The sequence below is a fragment of the Carassius auratus genome, unplaced genomic scaffold (assembly GCF_003368295.1).
Source record: "Carassius auratus strain Wakin unplaced genomic scaffold, ASM336829v1 scaf_tig00004557, whole genome shotgun sequence".
Classification (NCBI taxonomy): Eukaryota; Metazoa; Chordata; class Actinopteri; order Cypriniformes; family Cyprinidae; genus Carassius; species Carassius auratus.
The window spans coordinates 208,668-228,143 of NW_020523604.1; the positions used below are offsets into that span (position 1 = coordinate 208,668).

The 19,476-nt window shown below is 36.7% G+C and overlaps 1 protein-coding gene across 3 annotated transcripts in view; it reads right to left on the reverse strand.

The window, feature by feature from the left end:
- Positions 1–10,856: 10,856 nt before the first annotated feature.
- magi3a (membrane associated guanylate kinase, WW and PDZ domain containing 3a) overlaps positions 10,857–19,476 on the reverse strand; it is a 118,217-nt gene continuing 109,597 nt past the window's right edge. For 2 of the 3 annotated variants that reach the window (XM_026243838.1, XM_026243837.1), the window contains 6 exons: positions 18,818–19,003; positions 18,513–18,609; positions 16,542–16,647; positions 15,107–15,244; positions 14,756–14,894; positions 10,857–12,304 (listed from right to left, as the gene is read on the reverse strand). In XM_026243838.1, coding sequence (XP_026099623.1) covers positions 11,568–12,304; positions 14,756–14,894; positions 15,107–15,244; positions 16,542–16,647; positions 18,513–18,609; positions 18,818–19,003 — 1,403 coding nt within the window. In that variant the 3' untranslated portion in view covers positions 10,857–11,567. Of the gene's footprint in view, positions 12,305–14,001; positions 14,098–14,755; positions 14,895–15,106; positions 15,245–16,541; positions 16,648–18,512; positions 18,610–18,817; positions 19,004–19,476 lie in introns of all 3 variants that reach the window. The other variant, XM_026243840.1, reaches the window with a different exon arrangement.

Genomic DNA, 19,476 nt, shown 5'->3' on the forward strand with positions numbered 1-19,476 from the left:
GGTTTATGCATTTGATTTGCAAACTAAGCAATCATCGTGTCGATCGTCACGTACCTTGCCGTGACCAAAGACGTGTGATAAGAAGCGCGACACTTTCGTCGCCCCCCTTCTCGCGTGGGAAGCTACGTGACGTCAAGCGCCTTGTCATTTTTAATATCTTTTTTTTTTTTTCCATTTGTGTGTGTGATTTTGTCAAATGCCTTGAGTGTTGTAGTTAAGTGTTTTTTTTTTTCCTTTTTTTTTGTTGGGAGCAAAAAGAAAGAAAAACCTGCATGTTATAACAATTAGCTCCTCCAAATCTCCAAATATTTCATAATCTTCAGGATGCTGACGAAAATATGATGAGTAAAATTAAAATTAAACTGCAGTATAACTAATCAATGAACTTACAATGTTATTTAGAAGTGCACATGTAGAACAACAACCAGGAACAACCAATTCACAGCTTTCTTGTAAGCATCATATATAACTAATGGCACCAAGATAAGGACAGTATAAAAAGACAACATTTGTATAGGTTTAAGTGTTTTGTCCACCAGAAAACATAAATTGAAAAATGGCTTAATGCACTAATAGTTAAATCCAAAGGCCAAATTCGAAATTAACAATGGACCATGGGCCATGAGTAAACACTTCAATCATGTAATGTTTTAATAATTTAGTAGTTTAGAAATTATAATATTCTATAATATTCATATATAATTCATATATACACACATTACAATTTTTTTTAATGATTTCTCCAAAGTATCATTCATAAAACACAAACACATCAAATAGTTAACTCTATTGTCACAGTATGAACTCAAATAACACACAATTATCCATAAGCAAGCATTCAGTAGCATCTCAGGAAATTATGAACAGGAGCACAGGTGACTGCTTTAAAAATGCATCCTAGCACTGGAGAGAGAGCTGAAAGAATCACACAGTGTAGTACAGTATAGTTACAGTACTTTATTACAATTACAGTGTTTTGAATTTATCTCACTAGTGTGCACTGGGCAGGGAGCTTGTCTGCACTGTAAATTATAATGAGTAAACCTTATTTAAAAATAAAGCATGCAAACCGATTGCCTTGAAAAAAACAAGTAAAGTGAAATAAGAATAGTAATTTGTACTAACAAAGTTTTATTTATAAGTGTTGTAAACGTGTAACTCAGAATTACTATTTTCAACAACTAAATTAAGTACATTATACTAGGTACGTATTTCAAACAACTCATTTAAATTTAGCGAAATAAACATTTCCTGCAACTTGGAATTTCTAAGTTGTATTTACTTGAACAGAAATCTAGTTTTGACCAATTGCCTTAAAAAAAAAAAAAAGTTACCATTACTCTAGTAAATTAAATACTTCAAAAATCTATTACAAATTCATGACAACAATGTTCTATTCTTCACACACATAATTACCCTAAATCAAATGTAGTGACAGTTCAAAGTTAAAGATGATATATTTTTTTCAATGTAGTTTTAACTCGTATTACAAAAATTTTGAAACAAAGCAAAAACAATCTGCTTTTAGTTATGTTAAACAATGGAGGTAGCAGTACAATGATTTTAAATACGGCAATGAGTTGGCCACACAAGTTGCCAATGTTTTTTTTTTCTGTCCCAAGTCAAGCATCATATTGTAGGTTTTCTTCACAGTATCAGAGTAACCCACATGTAGTGATGCAAGCGTAGCACATGGTGGTCGGGAAGCAAATGTTGGAGGCAGACCCTGGAGACTATTCTTTGCAGTACTACCCTGAACAATGATGGCAGAAGACACTGGGTCAAGATTTGGAGAAGTACTTCATCGTCAGTGATAGTCAGCAAGCCAACAGATACTAGTGCCCAGACTGCATCAGCATCAGACACCTGTATAAAACCAAATAAAAACAATATTAGCAGGGAAATGTGGATGATCAGTTTTCAGTTTTTTCTGTCTTGCCTACACTGCCATAACATTGGGTTAGTTCACCCAAACTTGAAATTCATGTCATCATTTACTCACCCATGACTTTAAGTTATTTTCAGAACACAAATAAAGACATTTTCAGTGAAATAAATTTCTGTCCTTTAACTGAATGTCTATTTACCCAAAATATTAGACACTTGATCATATAGCAATTACGTCTCTTTCAAAGATTTGAGCCTCTTTTCCACTGTCAGGCCAAACCATTCTTAATTCTCAATGCTTAACCATTCCATTCTGTGCTAATATGGATATGGTTTAATTTTTCACTGTTGGGCTGTCAACAGAGCTCTTTTGAATGCAACATAAAGGTGACAGTCGTTGCCTTAGTAATGCAATAGTTAAGATATCGAACCTGATGTAAAAAGCACCCACGTTACGAAAGATTAAATATTACTTTTAATTTTAATATTACCTAATTATCTTAACTCAAATAGCATGTTGCCCAGCTGCAGAGAAACTGGTGGCTAGGCAAAAACAAATGACCAACCCTGAGCAGTGACTACCATCTAGGCTTTCTACAGCACGTTCAGTGTGTTCAGCTAAGAGTTCTGGATCAAGAACAGTTCACCAGTCCATGCCTAACAGAGTTCAAGTGGAAATATAACTGAAACTGCTCCTTACAATTCATTGAACAGTTTGGCCCAAAAAGTAGATTAATCGGCTCCATTCAAATGGATTGATTTGATGGTTTCTTGGGTGTCAGAGATTTGGGTTAAATGTCTTCATTCGTGTCAGGAAGATGCACAGTTTTTTATGGAATAGATTGACAGGAGGGAGATTAAATGGCACATTTTTCATTTTTGATTGAACTAGGTATGTAATCAACATTAATCTTTATAAAGGTATCTCAGTAATATACCAGAAAATACACAGGCTTTTTTTTCTAAAATGGTGTTACTAACTATGAGAACTTACCAAGCAGGTTAGTTGTAGAAGTATCCGGGGTGATCATGAATTAAAACAGGTAGGCCTCAGATGGGTGTGTAGTTCTGTCAAATCTTTTCTAAGTGTCAATAAAGAAGTCATTGAAGTCAATAAGCGCTGTTTATTTTGAATATTATTAATAAATATAATAAAACTATTAAACATTTAAGGTAGCATCATACATTTTATGGGTTCTAGGATGTGAAGTGTCCTCTTAGATATGTGAAAAGAAACACAGTTACAAATACGGAAATATGGTTACAGGTATTCTGGAACTGCAATAAATTATTTGAAATTGCAAATAAAACATAGCACATGATTGAGTCAAAAACGGCTCTACTGCTGTTAAAATATCTCACCTTTATTATACTGAGACCGGTGATCACAAGACCGCTGCTCAGAGAAGACAGCTGACACAAGCTTTTTTCCTAAATATGAAAAATAATTCTTCATATAAAATCAAGTTCCACTAATGTTGTGAATTGTAGAACAAGGACACATTCATTTCTTGATATTTGCATTTTTAACAATAGAAATACATTTTCTATACATCTCTATTTGAGGCATCAGTAATAAAACCAATTCAAAGGCAGCATTTCTTCTGTTACAGTACTCGGTGTTTTTAACACAGCAAAGAATTAATTACTGCAAAATAACGAGCTCATTCAGTTTAAACCTTTTAGTCTGGTTACGCAATGACTATGATTGTATTAAAATGATGAAAATACATTTGTAAACTGAAAAATGACTTTAACCTAAAAAGTGGCCAAAGCCTCACAGTGTTATAAAATTATAGAGGAAATTTTGCAAACGATTACTGTTAACAATTAATACTGTAAGTGGCACATAAAGATCATATTGACGACTTCTTGCATGTTCTTGAATTGTTTCTCGGAATTTACATGCTTTCATTTTTAACTAGTAAAACATTTTTCAATTTGAGAAATGAAATAAAAAAAAAAGTCTTTAAAAGTTTTTACCTTTACCCAAATGTGCCACAAGTTGTGTATTTCTATAGTTTTTGTTTTAATAGCAGAATAGCAAAGATCGTTGCTCCCTGTTGCTAACAAGGAGCAAATGTTAGTCAGTTCAAATTAGCAGCACACAGAAAGATACATCCACACACTATTTTTTTTTTAACTTACCTTATTATTATTGTGTAGAAGTAATCAATCATTCTTTGTCCAGAGGTGAAATGTAAACAGTCTTTCTACTTTTTAGTTTAAGCAAATTCGCTGCAGCTTCAAAACTTTGCTTGCTGCGCATGCTCACCGTCCTTATTTCTTCTTCTGTTGTTTTGTTCCTGTTGCACATTAGCGCACTGCTGCCTCTCACTGGTGAATTAATGTCATCGGTTTTGTTGTAGCTACTTGAATATTTTAAGAAAGAATTACTCATTGCAGCATGTTGTTCTATTCGCCTTAAAATTAGCAAATTGTGTAACTTAATAAAACCTAGTAAGTATAACAACTAAGTAAAGATAACGTATTATATTTAAGGAAGCTAAACAATTGTAGTGTGTGTATTTGTACTGTAGGTTTTGTCATCTGAGGCCAAAGTTTGATATTGATAGATCATGTAAGGGTTTTTGACTGGAGAATTTGATTTTGACATAGAAGTTTGCACAAGTTTGTGGCCTAATGGTTAGAGACTTGGACTACTTACAAGAAGGTATCCGGTTCAAGTCTCGGTGCTGGCAGGAGTTGTAGGTGGGAGTGAGTGAATGAACAGCACTCTCGGCACTGAAACCCCAGTTGCTCCCCAGCGCTGGATCTGTACCAGCTCACTGCTCAGGGTGTGTGTTCACTTCTCACTGCTGTGTGTGTGCACTTGGATGGGTTAAATGCAGAGCACCAGTTCCCGAGGATGGGTTACTTGGTAAATGTCAGGACTTTCACTTTCAAAAAGGCCTAATCCATATAATTTGGTGGACAAAATGTATATCACAGCTTTTAGTCTCAGGTTATGTCATCACATAGGGTCTAGGCTTTGATAATAAAATAAACTGCATGACATAGTTTTTTTTTTGCGCTCATTATAAATCACTTTTCAAGCAATATCACCTGAAAATCAATTTTAAATCATGTAAGTCTAATCAGTGACTAACATGGAGTGTCCAAATATATTCACAGTTACATCTTAAATAAAATAATACAATAGTAATATAGGCTAATTTTAATCTGAGCACATATGAACTGACACATCTCTAAAGAAAAAAAACGATCACTTTACATTAGACCTCATTTCTGAAAACTAGATAATTGTATGATCAGCAGATGTCTATTATTTTACAGTTCAGTTCATGTCATAAAGCGGCTTATTACAAGAGCAGTTTCTTGTAGGCTACTCTACATGTTCAAATTAATAGCCTATATATTGATAATTAATTAATACGTTTATATATGCCTATTTGAAATTTTTTTAAACTGTTTTGACACATTTTCCTTTTCAAGTATTATGTCTATTAAAATAAGTCAGTACTATATAGTAGCCTACTTTTGTGTTGATGTCTACTGAAGCCTTATGATCACAGGGAGTCTGTCATAGCGAGTCAGTTCCGGACATATATGCAAAAAACTATGTACCAACAATAAACGTCTTTTTTTTACGCTTTTTATGCTTAATTTAGTGAGATAATTCGGTAACTGCATATGAATCAATTATATTTTCCTCTTCAATATTTGCAGCACGAAATAAACATTACTATTTGAATGAATGTTGAAAAAAAACTGGGCTGAGTTTCCCAAAAGCTTCGTAAGCCTAAGAAGTTCATAAAAACGATCATACTACTGATCTTAATATCACGGTCTGTTTCCCAAAAGCATCGTAACTTAAGAAGCACTTGAAAATCATCGATCTACGGGTGCTCTGGAGTAATGGTTAAGCCCTAAGTGTATTTAAGAAAACAGATTTATGCGGTCACATGCAGAACAATCAGCAGATTACACCTTTAACTTGATTCAAGCGAAATGTGATTATATTTACATTTACATTATTCATTTAGCAGACGCTTTTATCCAAAGCGACTTACAAACGAGGACAGTGGAAGCAATCAAAAACAACAAAAGAGCAATGATAAGTGCTATAACTCATTTAGGTTAACAAAGCATAGCTACGTAGCATAGGTTTTTAAATGATATAATAAATAAAAAGAAGTGTTAGAGGTAGTGTTAGAGGTCTTTATATCTTTATACATACATACATACATACATACATACATATAATTGCATAATACATGAAAAGATAAGATGGAAGAGATGGATTTTAAGACGATTCTTGAAGTTGGCTAAGGACTCAGCTGCTGGGATTGAGTTGAGCAGGTCATTCCACCAGGAGGGGACATTTAATTTAAAAGTCCAATAAAGTGACTTTGTGTTTCTTTGGGATGGCACAATCAAGCGACGTTCACATGCAGAACACAAGCTTCTAGAGGGCACATAAGTCTGAAGTAATAAATTTAGGTAAATGGGTGCAGAGCCAGTGGTAGTTTTGTAGGCAAACATCAATGCCTTCAATTTTATGCGAGCAGCTATTGGAAGCCAGTGCTAATTGATAAACAGAGGTGTGACGTGTATTCTTTTTGGCTCATTAAAAATTATAATTATAAGGATTTGATTATGCTTTATTGTACACTTTATGACTCGTTTTCTTTCTTTCTTTATACATTTAGAAATTAATTAATTAAAAGGGGGAGGAAAAAATAGAAGCACATCTAAATTAAATGACTGAAAATAATAATAAAAAAAAAAACGAATAAAATAAATAATGTGGGAAATGCTTCAAAGACTGGGGGGGGGGGGACTTGCTGAAGTTCATAAAACCAATAACGTCTCTCTCTCTCTCTCTCTCTCTCTCTCTCTCTCTATACTGTATATAAAGTACATTATATATGATTATGTAAAGTATAATACACTATAATATAATATAATTGTGTACTGTATTATAATTAATTATAATTATTATATCCAAGTTGTCTGTCTGGAACGCAGCATTAGTTTAACATCAATAAGCAATCGTGCACTACTGTTACGAGCCATTCTAAGGTGAGATTTCAGCACTTGACAAACGGATAGCAACTCCTAAGTAACACTTAAAGCACGGCTACGTGAGATTGCTTTACGTGCATATTTGGGAAATGCACGTGAAACAATAACGAACGATCGTAAAATTACTCGTAGAAAACGCTCTTAAGCGATAAGATCAATCGTTAACGGGAAACCCGGCCCAGAACAGTTTAATACAAACGAATGTCTCGTGAATCGATCAGAGTTAGTTAAAAAAAGTTAAAAGAATGATGGAAGCCACAGACTTTTTTTTACTTCACAATATAACATAATTTTATTATCGTAAGCTTGACTTTATTCTTAAATTATGACGTTAATCTTATTTATTCAGTTATTTTTGAACGTGGCACAAAATGCTGCTAGGCTGCTGAATGAAAACACAATTTTGGCACAGCGAAAAAAAAAACGAAAAATGTAAAACCAGTGGCGATATATTTGTATTATTTATTAATAAAATAATGTCTTCAGAGTCAATGTTGCAAAAATGAATTTGACGAACATGACTTGCCATCTCCTCATTGTACATGCCTTTATAGAGAAATGCATCTTTAGAATTACATAATGAAAGAGATTTTGTTTTCGATTTGAATTATTACGTTTTAAAATAGTAATTTAAAACGCAAAAAGCATTCTATAGATATATTTATCATGTCGGTGAAGCGCTCCTGCTAAAGACCAAGAAGAAATCGCATCCTGTTTGTTTTCCTTATTTTACAAAAGCATAAGGTTTTGTTGATATTGTGAGTGCACACATATACAAGTAGACCCTTTGGAGTTCCAAATGATGTATACTCTTATCTTTATGAGCAAAAATGACGGCGCATTTTTTATTTTTTACTGTCATTAAAACAAAAAAGCAAGCTGGCTCCTCCATGTCCTGCAAAGCGCTCACTCTCCGCACAAACGATTGGATATGCGCCTGTGCTCATTTTCCTAAGTTAAATGTTTAAATTAATAGGCCTACTGTGAAATGCATGAAGTGTAGGCCTATTATGTCTGTTTATTTTAGGCAAGTCTTGTTGGTTTGAGAAGGATAAATTGATCAAACATCTAATGCTCAACTTACTGTCTGAACGAGCTGCAGCTTGCTTGTTCCTTTAAAAATCAAAAACTCGAATTTACCAAACGCAAAATTTTCCAAACATATTTCAAAATTAACTTAATAAAGAAACAAATAGAAATGACAACTTTTCTATTAAAAATCAAAAGTGAACTATTTTAATAGCTGTGTAATAGGGAAGAGAGAGAGAAAAAAGTCACGGTATCCAGTCGACTCGGGCAAAGAATTCACACAAGCTGTTGGATAAAGGCCGGGCCCATTCATGGCTCTATTCGTTCCCTTGTTTTAATTAGAGGTTCTCCCCCAGCTATGTCCCAAAACTGCCAGGGCTCATATGCACCTGCATATCCTGGACCCAGACTATTCCACTGAGGAGACAGATGTGTACTTTAGGTGCTGTTATCATGATTATTACCTTAAAGCCTTACTAAGAGCAAAATAGGACAACGCCAAATTATTATTAATGTACTTATTCACACGTACGTCATCCATGCGTACGTTATCCAGACGCTTATCCAGACGCTTATCTACGCGTACGTTATCCAGACGCTTATCCACACGTACGTTATCCAGACGCTTATCCACACGTACGTTATCCAGACGCTTATCCACGCGTACGTTATCCAGACGCAAAGTAAAAAAAATCATTTTTTTGCTACGCCGCCGCCACGCCGCCGCGCAGTTTGAGCGCAGCTCCAACACGTGACCGTGACGTCTGACGTCTCATATCTTACGTCTGACGCCTGAATACTATGGGATTTTGGCCAGACGGCTGGCGAGCGTATACACGTTAGTTCTCCTCTCAGTTTGCTTAGTGAGTAGCAGATTTTGCACAAGATACACCTCATACTGGACTGCCATGGTTCAAGGGATGCGTGCGCTGCTGCACGCACCGCGGTCAGTGACTGACGCAATACTGTAGCAGCTTCAGGGGTTGGGCGGTTCATTCCGTTGAGAGGAGATAATGCGCTATGCGCTGAGCTCTCAACCATCAACCATCAAACGAGCAGCACAATAACACCCTGGAGATAATAGTTGCATGGTGTTGGATTTCTTTAGTGGGCGTTTACACATGACGCTTTCTTGTTAATTGGGCTATTTTTGGGTGGTCTATATATACAATATGAGTCAGACGGACGTCCTCGGATATTGCGTCGCATCTGCCTGTTATTGGAGGCACGAGCGTTGCGGGGTTCTTTTTTAGTCGGCGTGTCAAATTAAAAAATAACCATGTCTGATTCGTGAACGAATCGTTCACGTGAGTCGGATCTTTTCAAGAATCAATTGAACCTGTTTACAGAACTGGGCTGCGTCTCCCAAAAGCAGTACATCGTAGACCCACTGAAACCTTGAAACCAGTGGAGCTACGCTCAACTTTACGATGCTTTTGGGAAACGCAGCTCTGGCTCAAACCGTTCACGAATCGGACGGAATCGGTCTGGGATTCCTTCGATTCAACAGCTCACTGACTTTGAAACAAGAACCGATGGTAAGAACATTTTGTTTAATGGAGAAATGTTAAATAAAAATACCGAAAATGTGTTGCTTGTTTGTATGAATGGTTTTGAATAAGTGAATTGTAGTATTTCAATGTTTTCTTTTTTTTTATTATTCAGTCATCACTGCAACAGACTGTGACAATAGAAAACAAAAGTTTTTATGACATAATCAATATTTTGGGATGGGACCACGTGATGGCTTAATTACAAATGATTTACGGATGTTGATTTGAACTTCCCATCACTTTTGTGTGAACATCCCCTTAAATGCAATTAAACGTGTGCACTGTCACTCATGTTAAATAATATAGAAAATCAAAATACAAAAAAATATCAAGAGGCATCTTTTCAGTAAATCTTTATTCATCAGTGCATGAACAGAAGGCCATGACCAGATTCTTTAACCACTCTTTATATATATATGTGTATACTCTCAATTACTTAAAAAAATAATGGAGTGATTTATAGATTTTTTTTCTTGTTTTTTTCCTCACAAAGGCAAGTTTTATACAGGTGCTGTACATTGTATTTTTATAAACATTTACAACTACCACAATGTAGAGACCACAAGGCTTTTTTTGTGTAAGATAAAGCAATGCAAGGCCACAGTATCATACATACAACCTCATGACATGAGATGCAATAGAGGAACAAGCTACAAAAGGGTTGAGATTAATGATCACGAAGCAATCAAAAACCGTATTAGAAAGTATTCACATTTTTCATCATGACAAAACATAGAAGCACTGTAGCATATGCAATGTTTGACTGATGTCTACTCTGTCCGAATGGACTCAATATTTGTGGTATTTCAAAAATACTGTTACGAAAAAAGATATTAGACATTGTTATATCTTGCATCTGAGTCTGAGCCAATTGTTTGAGGCTTTAAGAACCTGATGAATAACGCCCAACATGTTCGGTACATAATTCAGAGCTACATTTCCCTTGGAGCATCATTTAATATGAAAGATACAGATGCAGAAAGACACTTTAAATGATCATGAATTCCCAATATTGGGAAAACGATGCAGTATGGATCATTTGATGTGCTAAAAAGAATAAGAAAAAATATATGTTAGATTGGATAGTATGCAAAAATATATCTGAATTTCTCCTAGTTCTGCTTCACCTGCTAATGATACGAGTGAACATTTGATCCCAAATGTACACACCTTGCAAATGCTCCACCTATATTAACTGTAAAAGCTATAGCACTGTGAAAAAATATGTTCGTTAGGAAGCCGGAAGTCGTATCGGCAGGCTGGAACACTAATAAGTGACCTGGCTCAGAATGGATACAAATATCTATACCTCTATACATGTATATGTTTATATCATCATATTCATTTCAATAAATTACATATGCGTCTTCATCAACACACAAGTAGTAAACAATATACTTAACCACAAGTTTCTGGTCTTTTAAAGATGGATATGTGAAAAATTCACCACAAAAAGCTGAATAATGCACAGCCTACACAGAGTAACTTCTCAGGACTGGATCTTAGTTGCATCACTGGAAAAGTCTTTGTAAGGACATGTGGCGAACCAAAGATGGAGCATTAGGGATAGTTTACCCAAAAATCTATTTTGTCATCATTCACTCATTCTCATATCGTTTCAGCCCTGTATTTCTACCTGTCTTCAGTGGAAGATAAAAGATTTATGGTCCATACACAATAGAAGTCAATGGCCACCAAATTGATATGGCTACCAACATTCTTCAGAATATCTTCTTCTGTGTTCTGCAGAGTCATACCAGTTAATGTTGACATAATTGTAATTTTTGGGTGAACTATCCACTTTTTTAAATATTAACAGACATTTTAAACCTTCACAGAAAAGCATCCTTCATGTTATCGTCACAGGAGCAAAGAGACATGGATGAGTCTGTAGCTGCAGTCTGATTGGCACAAAACAAAACTGAGGCCCGTATTGTTGGTGGACTTAAGCAAATGCTGCACGTTATCAGTGTAGATGGTGATAGTCATACCAAAAAAAAAAAAGACAAAATCCACAGTGATACACATCAATAACTGCTCCCAAATGCTTTAGACTCCATGCACCGGAGGCTGAACCCTTGTGGAGCTGGGCACCTTCCAGGGTCCTGGGGTTACAGGGCCTCTCTTGGTGGTAGGGTTCCCATTATGGGGAGTCTCTTGAGGTACGCCCTCAAAGTCCTCTGGCCTGTCTCGTCCTCTATGGTCCTTCCGGTTGAGGGTACCGCTTTCAGACCTCTGAGGTTCTGCTGTCTTGTCCCTCTGGTATCTGTCACTGCCACCTCTTGGGACCTCAGGTCTGGTTTCACCCGTTTCCCTGTCCTGCTTGTGCATAGTGTCCTCATCTTTGTATCTCCTTCCAGAGTTAGGCTTCAATCCGTCAGTGGCCTTTTCCTGTCTGATCCCACTGTTTTCCTTCTTGGTCTTCCTGGGGCTTGCGGATCGAGGTTCTCGTTCACTAGGGTCATTCCTGTTGTCGATATTTAGAGTCTTTTTTGGACTCCGTGAGCGTTCTTTCCCGTCCTGTCTTCGAGGGAGCGTAAAATTGTCATTGTTGTCACGAGGCATGCTTGGGTCACTCTTTCTAATTTGCTGTTTGGCGTCTCTGTAATGTTGGTGAAGTTGTCCGTGCGAAGCGGCCACCGGGTCGAAGAAGAGCTCCTCGGGTGGAGAGGGTCTGAGCTCAGGGGAGTGAGAGATGAAGGATGGAGATGCTGGTGTCGACGGCTCATTGGATGCAGAATACCTTGGAGAGTTTGCAGATGGACCGGTCATCGTATCCTTAACATCTGAAACACAAAACGTGGTAATAATCAGTGTCTGAAGATTTATTTTAAAGGTGCACTCAGTCTGTTTTGTAACATGTTAAAGAGCAAATCAGTCTTTTTGGTTACAATGTTTTTTTTTTTTTTTATTAAAATTAATTATTTTATTTTAGCAAGGATGCATTATGTTGATAAAAAGTGAAAGTAAATGCATTTATAATGTCTTTTTTTTTCTTTAAATAAATGCTATGCTTATATAAAAAATAATCCTGAAAGAAATGTTTTTCATGGTTTCTACAAAAAAACATTAAGCATCACAACTGTTTTCAACAGTGATCTAATAAGAAATGTTGCTGAAAATTTAGCTTTACCATCACAAAAATGTACATTTTAAAATATTAAAATAGGGAAAACATTATTTTAAATTGTAGTGTTATTTCACAATATTCCATTTTTTCCCCACTGTATTTTTGACTGAATAAATGCAGTCTTGGTGGGCAAAATACATTTCTTTCAGAAACATTTAAAAAAAGAATTTACTGACCAGGTTTTTATTTAGTCTTATTCTTTTCTCTATAACATGTCAAACATTTTTTAGGCAACATCATATTCTGTAAAAAAAGGTGTACTTAATATTCTGTTGTGTTAGTCAGTTGTTATACTGTAACCTAGCGGTGTGAATGCAGCATCACACTCAAATTAATTTAATCATTGGAAGAAACTATATAATAACCAGGAGAATACACTCCATGTCATCTCAATATGGTGGCCCTCACGAGGTCAGTCGCTTCATACATACAAGTTGATACAGTATAACTAAAGTGAATGCACAATGTAATTTTAAATCTGTTTCAAATGTGCTGTTCATTTCTCTGGGTTAAACTTTTTTAATGAAGAAAAATGACAGAGTGCAGGTTTAAACATTGAGAATTGGATTTAGCAGATCTGCAGAATACTGATAAACTGAACATAATTAACCTGTCTTCAGCAGAGACCTTCTCAATTAAACTGTCACAGTTTTCAGTTTTTCAGAATATTCAGTGGCTTTTGGCCTCCAGATACAGTGACACATATCAAGCAGCTGAAACCAGCTATGAGAAAGAGTCAGACCCAGAATGGCGAAGTTGCAATTTTCTCTCAAGATAAAGTCACGCCACAAGACGTGAGGAAACAAGCTGGTGGCTCCTGACATGGGCTTCAATTTCTTTCTCATTTAACTGTCTTGAAACAAGTATATTTGGTCACATATTTAGGCTCTAAAATTTACCCAGGATGCATCATTCCAGAGCGGTACTCCCAACTGAAGGCATGTGAACTCCAGGGCATTTCTTAAAAAGATTTCAATTTTGATTAAATTATGACATGTTCGATTATAGCTTACAAATAAAAGTGCTGTCACTGATTAAAATATCTAATCATTATCAGTGTTATTATCATTAACAAATAAATATTAACTATTAAGACAAATAGTGGATTATTGTGTGAACAAAAATGAACACAAGAGGAAACCGCTCTAGAGAATGGCCAATAATCACTTCATGTTTGTATATATATATACATATATATATATAATTTGATCTGCAGAATTCTCATCACTGACATTTCCTTTTTTCTTTCGAGACCTTCAGAAGCAGAAGGTTCATTTTAAGGCAAATGAAAGGGAAAGAAAGGTAGAACTGCACATACACAAAATAAGCATAGAGGAGGAAAGCAAAGTTTACCAAAGTTATTAGGGACAGACCAAGAAAAGCAGAGAAGCCTTTAGTGATGCTCTGGTTTCATGTGGAAGCACAGTGTGGAGGAGGAAGAGTTCAGACCTAAACCAGGAAGAGAGAGAGAAAGAGGTGCATAGAACAGTGCCCGGACAGAGAGAAAGAAACCAGCTGAGACAGGAAGCAAGAGTGACAGCAATGCATGAAGATAGGAAGATTTGACATAACATGCATAGGACCCACATACCCAAATCACCCAATAGTCCTCGTTCACTAATAATCGAGTACTTGTGTGCAGACTTAACTATTTTTGCATTTGGTGTTGATCCATATGCATGCAATGTTTAGGCAATATAAAGGTAAGTATGATGATGATTGTAATATTTCTGTAAATCCACCGTGGTTAAACGCTATACGAGTCTATTTTGTTATAATGTTTTGAACAAGACTACCCATGTTGCATGAAGTACCTTTAGAAAACACTGTTGAGGAAAGATAACAGTCACAATACATTTCCAATGGCTTTTGAAACAGCAGTAGAAAACAAACCCATCTTCAGAAATTGATTTGTTTCTCAGAGGGGAACATATCGGCTTCAGGGAACTGATTTTTCTCGGTTCGTGAAGCCGACGGAATTCAAATGAGCTCTTCTGCACTTCTGAACATACTTAAAGAGGTGGCTTGCTATGGAGAACGTTCCTCTCAGGTATGTCGCTTCATTGGGCTGTATTGTTTTGAGAGGTCAGGTATTAAATAGACTCACTATGATCAGGCACCTGACCCAGTCCGTGCCTCAAAAGCAGCAGCACTTTATTGCCCCCGGCCTGGATGAGCTCAATGGCCCGTGTGTGTGTAATGCCCTGCGTGGGTTCACCGTTGATCTCCACGATCTGATCTCCCACCTGCGAGGTCACAAACACAGGCCCCTCTGTCATTCAAACAATATCAATAAACTATATCATAAAATGTTTCATGTTAGAAAAAGTTTTTAAGTAAAACATTATGCATTTTCACTGTTCCATTTATTAATATGATGCGTTTCATTGCTTCATTTGTTATTGTAATAATGTCTTACGGTTCTTTGTGTGTATGTGTTAATGTCGTGAGAGCTCACATGTATTCTGCCATCTTTCAGTGCAGGACCGTCCTCGGCTAGTCTAAGTATAAAGAGGCCCATATTATACTCCTTCCCTCCTCGCAGACTGAAGCCAAAACCTCTCTGTCCTCTCTCCAACTCCACAGGATAACAGCCCTGAAAAAGAGAGATTTCAGTTACATTTTACATGTTAAAATAAACAGCTCAACACGGCCTGAATTCAACTTTCGGCCGATCACATTACATTTAAAAGCTCTGTAGACTCGCTGAACTATGCAAATATATTATCACATATTTCTTGGTCGGAAGGCTTTGTGCAGTCATCTTTGGGTTCTCATGTGGGTTTGAAGCCTGAAGGCAGAAGCACAGAGGCGATTGCAGAGGGGGCAAGGTTTGCAAGTAGTTAGGGCAGAGGCCTGTGTCTGAATTCTCTTGCAGCTGCAAAATGATGGTGATGGTCCTCTTCAAATGCGGTGGCTGCTTTATTAGTTCAGGGGCGCCAACTGGGTTTGTCAGAAGCAGCAAGCTCCAACTGCTTTGGGATCATGTCAGTCCATTTTAGATGTGACTTTGAATCTTTTCTTTGGGTGCACATGGTGTCTGAACCCTGCGGCCAGCTCTCCAAAGAACACCTCTGCTGGTCCATGCTAATTGTAACACGCTGTGTACGGAACAAATAGGGATTGCTCACTTAGCTTGAGTTACTGATACCAGACTATATGGAGGAGACTTTATTCCCCAAAGAACTTGTGTAACTGTCTGTCATGAAGGTTGTGCCACCCACACCGTTACTTAATAACTTTAACGGAGCAACAGAAAAACAAACAACTCACATACATGCAGTGCTCGAACCGCACATACAATGCAGATCGACAGTTCAACCGGGAGCGCGCAGCTCTTAAAGGGGCCACACCATATTTCTACTTGTTATAGATTGAGTGGCCAGACCATCTCAAATGCCGCTAAGTTGAAGAACGTTGGAGTTGCAGTCTCTCAAGAGCTTGACTGGCCTTTTGGACTCTGGTATTGATCTCCTGGTCCAAGTATATTTCACTGGAGATTGTGCTGCCAAGATACTTGAAGGTGGTACTTTCATCTAAAACCCTAAAGATTTCACTACATTCTGTTCTGAGTGCAAAAACAAATAGCTCTACCACACCTGTCAGCGCTAATGAGAAACGACACTTGATTTGCATATCTACACTCTGTCATTAGCATTATATATGGCTTATATTTTGCAAACATTTCCTCCATTTCATAGCTCGTAAAGTCACTGTAGCCTATAGTATTAATCCTTAAGGTGACAAACGCTTCCATCTCTAAGTTTTTAATTTAATTTAAACGTGGGCTGCATGAAAATTAAGTACTTACGTCAGTTGCATAATAATCTGTGAGCTTTATTACTACACAAATTTTCACTCAAAGAAGTGTTGTCGTCTCATTTCCATCTCACCTGCTTTGGTCCTGAGGTGATGACAGTCGCCATCTCACCCTGCAGCAGGGATTTGTATTCCGCTCGGGCCATAGTGTCCTTCCGCTCATCTGTTTCTACGCCATTCCTAAATGACACACAATTAAATGCTTCTTTAGGGCATTTAATGAACTGCTGCACAAATTGAAAGCATCTCCCTTCATCCAATGCCATGTTATCCAGCACAGCTAAGAGCGGTTTTGTTCATGAGAATGTGCAGCTCAAAATGGTAATTCGCACAAAGAGGCTGAGAGTCTCTCTTCCGGACCTCAATGGTCTGCGGAGTTCATTACATCCTTTTGTTGGTCTTAAGTGTGGGCAAAAGCTTTGACAGTGGCTGCCCCTCTTATCTGAGCCATGACTGTGGAGTGAGTTCACAACAAAGTCTACTCAATTTTATGCTGAAAAGAATGACCCGGACCAAGTGCTTGGGATTGAAATGAAAGGAGAGGCCGTGAGCGTTCTTGACAGAGGAGGAAATGGAAAGAGGTCATTGGAATTGGAAAGATGTAGAAGTGGAGAGGGCAGGGTGTCATGATGTGTAACATATCATGTTTCCATGGGGTCTTGGGTCCTGTTTCTTGAAGGTATAAAAGACATGCTGTTTTAGCTATAGTATTTATTATTTGCTGAAGAATATTTGGGTCTCTTAAATCACACATCCTCAATAGCTTATTTTATCTACTGAGAATTTCCAGCAGATAAATGTTCACAACCATTCAAGCATTTGTGGTGTGGGCTTACAAATTTAAGAATCTGTTTAAAATATGCTGATCCTATGTTCTGACATAGCATCACATGAAAAACTGAGCCAGATTACCTTTTGTAATAGCTCTTGGTGCCTCTAGCCCAGTCTTTGAGTAGTTATGTTGATTGCATTAGGACAGCTGAAACTCTAGCGTCTGGGGCGGGTTCCTATATTTGAATACTTCATTTGCATGCTTTGTTTAAGGTCGTAACCCAGGTGCTTTGTCTACATGTCTAAGCACTGCCACTAAATGTATATAAACTACAATGTATCACTGCCATAGACTTTTGATGACTGCAGCGCATCACAGCGCATTCTTAATAAAGAATCCTGCTGAAGATACCCAAGAGTGTCCTGGTCTTCGCTTCTGAGTTTCCAACAGGGGTTACTAAGATTTACTAAGAGTCTCCAATATTAACAAGACTATATACTGTATGTGCAAACATACAGTAAAAACTGTAATACAGTAAAAAAAAAATCAATTATATATATATATATATATATATATAAATGTATCAAAATAGACAACAGATATTTTAAACTGTAATTATATTTATCAATATTACTGTTTTCACTGCATTTATTCTGATTTGTTGTTCAAGAAACGTTTCTTAATATTATCAGTAAAAAAGATGTGCTGCTTAATATTTTGGAGGAAACCATAGTTTTTTTTCTTTCTTTCAGGACTCTTGAATAAAAAATGGGGGAAAAAACTTAAATTATTTGAAATATTAATATTTTGTAAAAAATTGCTTTACTGTAACTTTTGATCAACTGAATGCATCTTTGCAGAATAAATGTATTATTTCTTTAAATAAATCCTTTCTGACCCCACACTGAACAGTTGTATAATGTCATTTCAATCACATTTATAAAAAATTGAAATATCCTAAAATGTTTGGTTTTTAATGGTCACCCTTGTCTCGCTAATTTCATAGCAAGTATTTTATGTATCCTATATACAATGGAAAAAAAATATCACAAAATTTAAGTTTGATGGCAAATGATGCAAAATAAAAATTGTTTTTAAACCAAACTGATACAAATTTTCACATAATAAATATGTAAATCATGTTGTTTAGATGATCATAGTTCTTAAAAAGTAATTATCGACAGCCACACATTGAGACTTAATGAAATGGTAAATGTTTGTATGTGGACTGGAAAGACTGTGATTGAGCTGGCCGTCCGGATGGAGCTTGTACCTGTCATCTCGGCTGGCAGGCTGCTGTCCCACGGCTCTGTGCTGGGTGGCTGGGCTCTGCTTGGCTGAACTAGTGCCTGACGGCGGTCCGCTGTGTTCTGAAAAGTAAACAGGATTATCAGTGTGGCAGAAACACACACACAACTCCATCCCAAGTGTCACTTTCAATCCTCAAAGTCAAATGCTTTAACAACCAGTCTGTTACAGAACAAAAATCAATATGCATTGTACTGCTTCCTTCGATCAGCTCATTGTTCGGCAGAATAATGAAGAGAAATGATATAGTGTCCTCAAACTAAAGCTTACCCTCCTCAGGCACCACCGTGAGGGTAACAGCATTCCCAGCTTCTTTGATGAGCTGCACAATGTCATTGTGGGACAGCTCAATAATTGACTGGCCGTTCACAGCAGAGATGCGGTCACCCACTTTCAGCCGACCGCAGCGGTCTGTGGGACTGCCGTCTATGATGCGACCAATCTTATGTGGGATAACTGAGGACAGACAGAAATCAATGCTTATTTCATTTATACATCTTAGATATACTGACATACTAGAAGCACCACAAGATCTGAGATAGTGATAACTGATATAGCTGATTATTCTCAAAAGGTTTACAGTGGTTCACATGATCAGGAAAAACACCATGCATTACACCATACACACACTATGCAATGAACATACAAAAAAAAAAAAAAAAAAAAATTTTTTTTCCACAAAAATAGTTTTTAGCATTGATAATATAATTATAAATGTTTCCATAACGGCATATTTTTTGAGGATCAAGGGACCCTGAAAACTGGAGTAATGGCGGCTAAAAATTCAGCTTTGCATCACAAGGATTAAATGACATTTTAAAATAAACTGTAATATTTCAGAATATAACTATCTCTTAGATATCACAAGGAAAACTACATTTCAACTTCACAGCATAATTTCACAAATAAATCCTACAAATGTTCACATT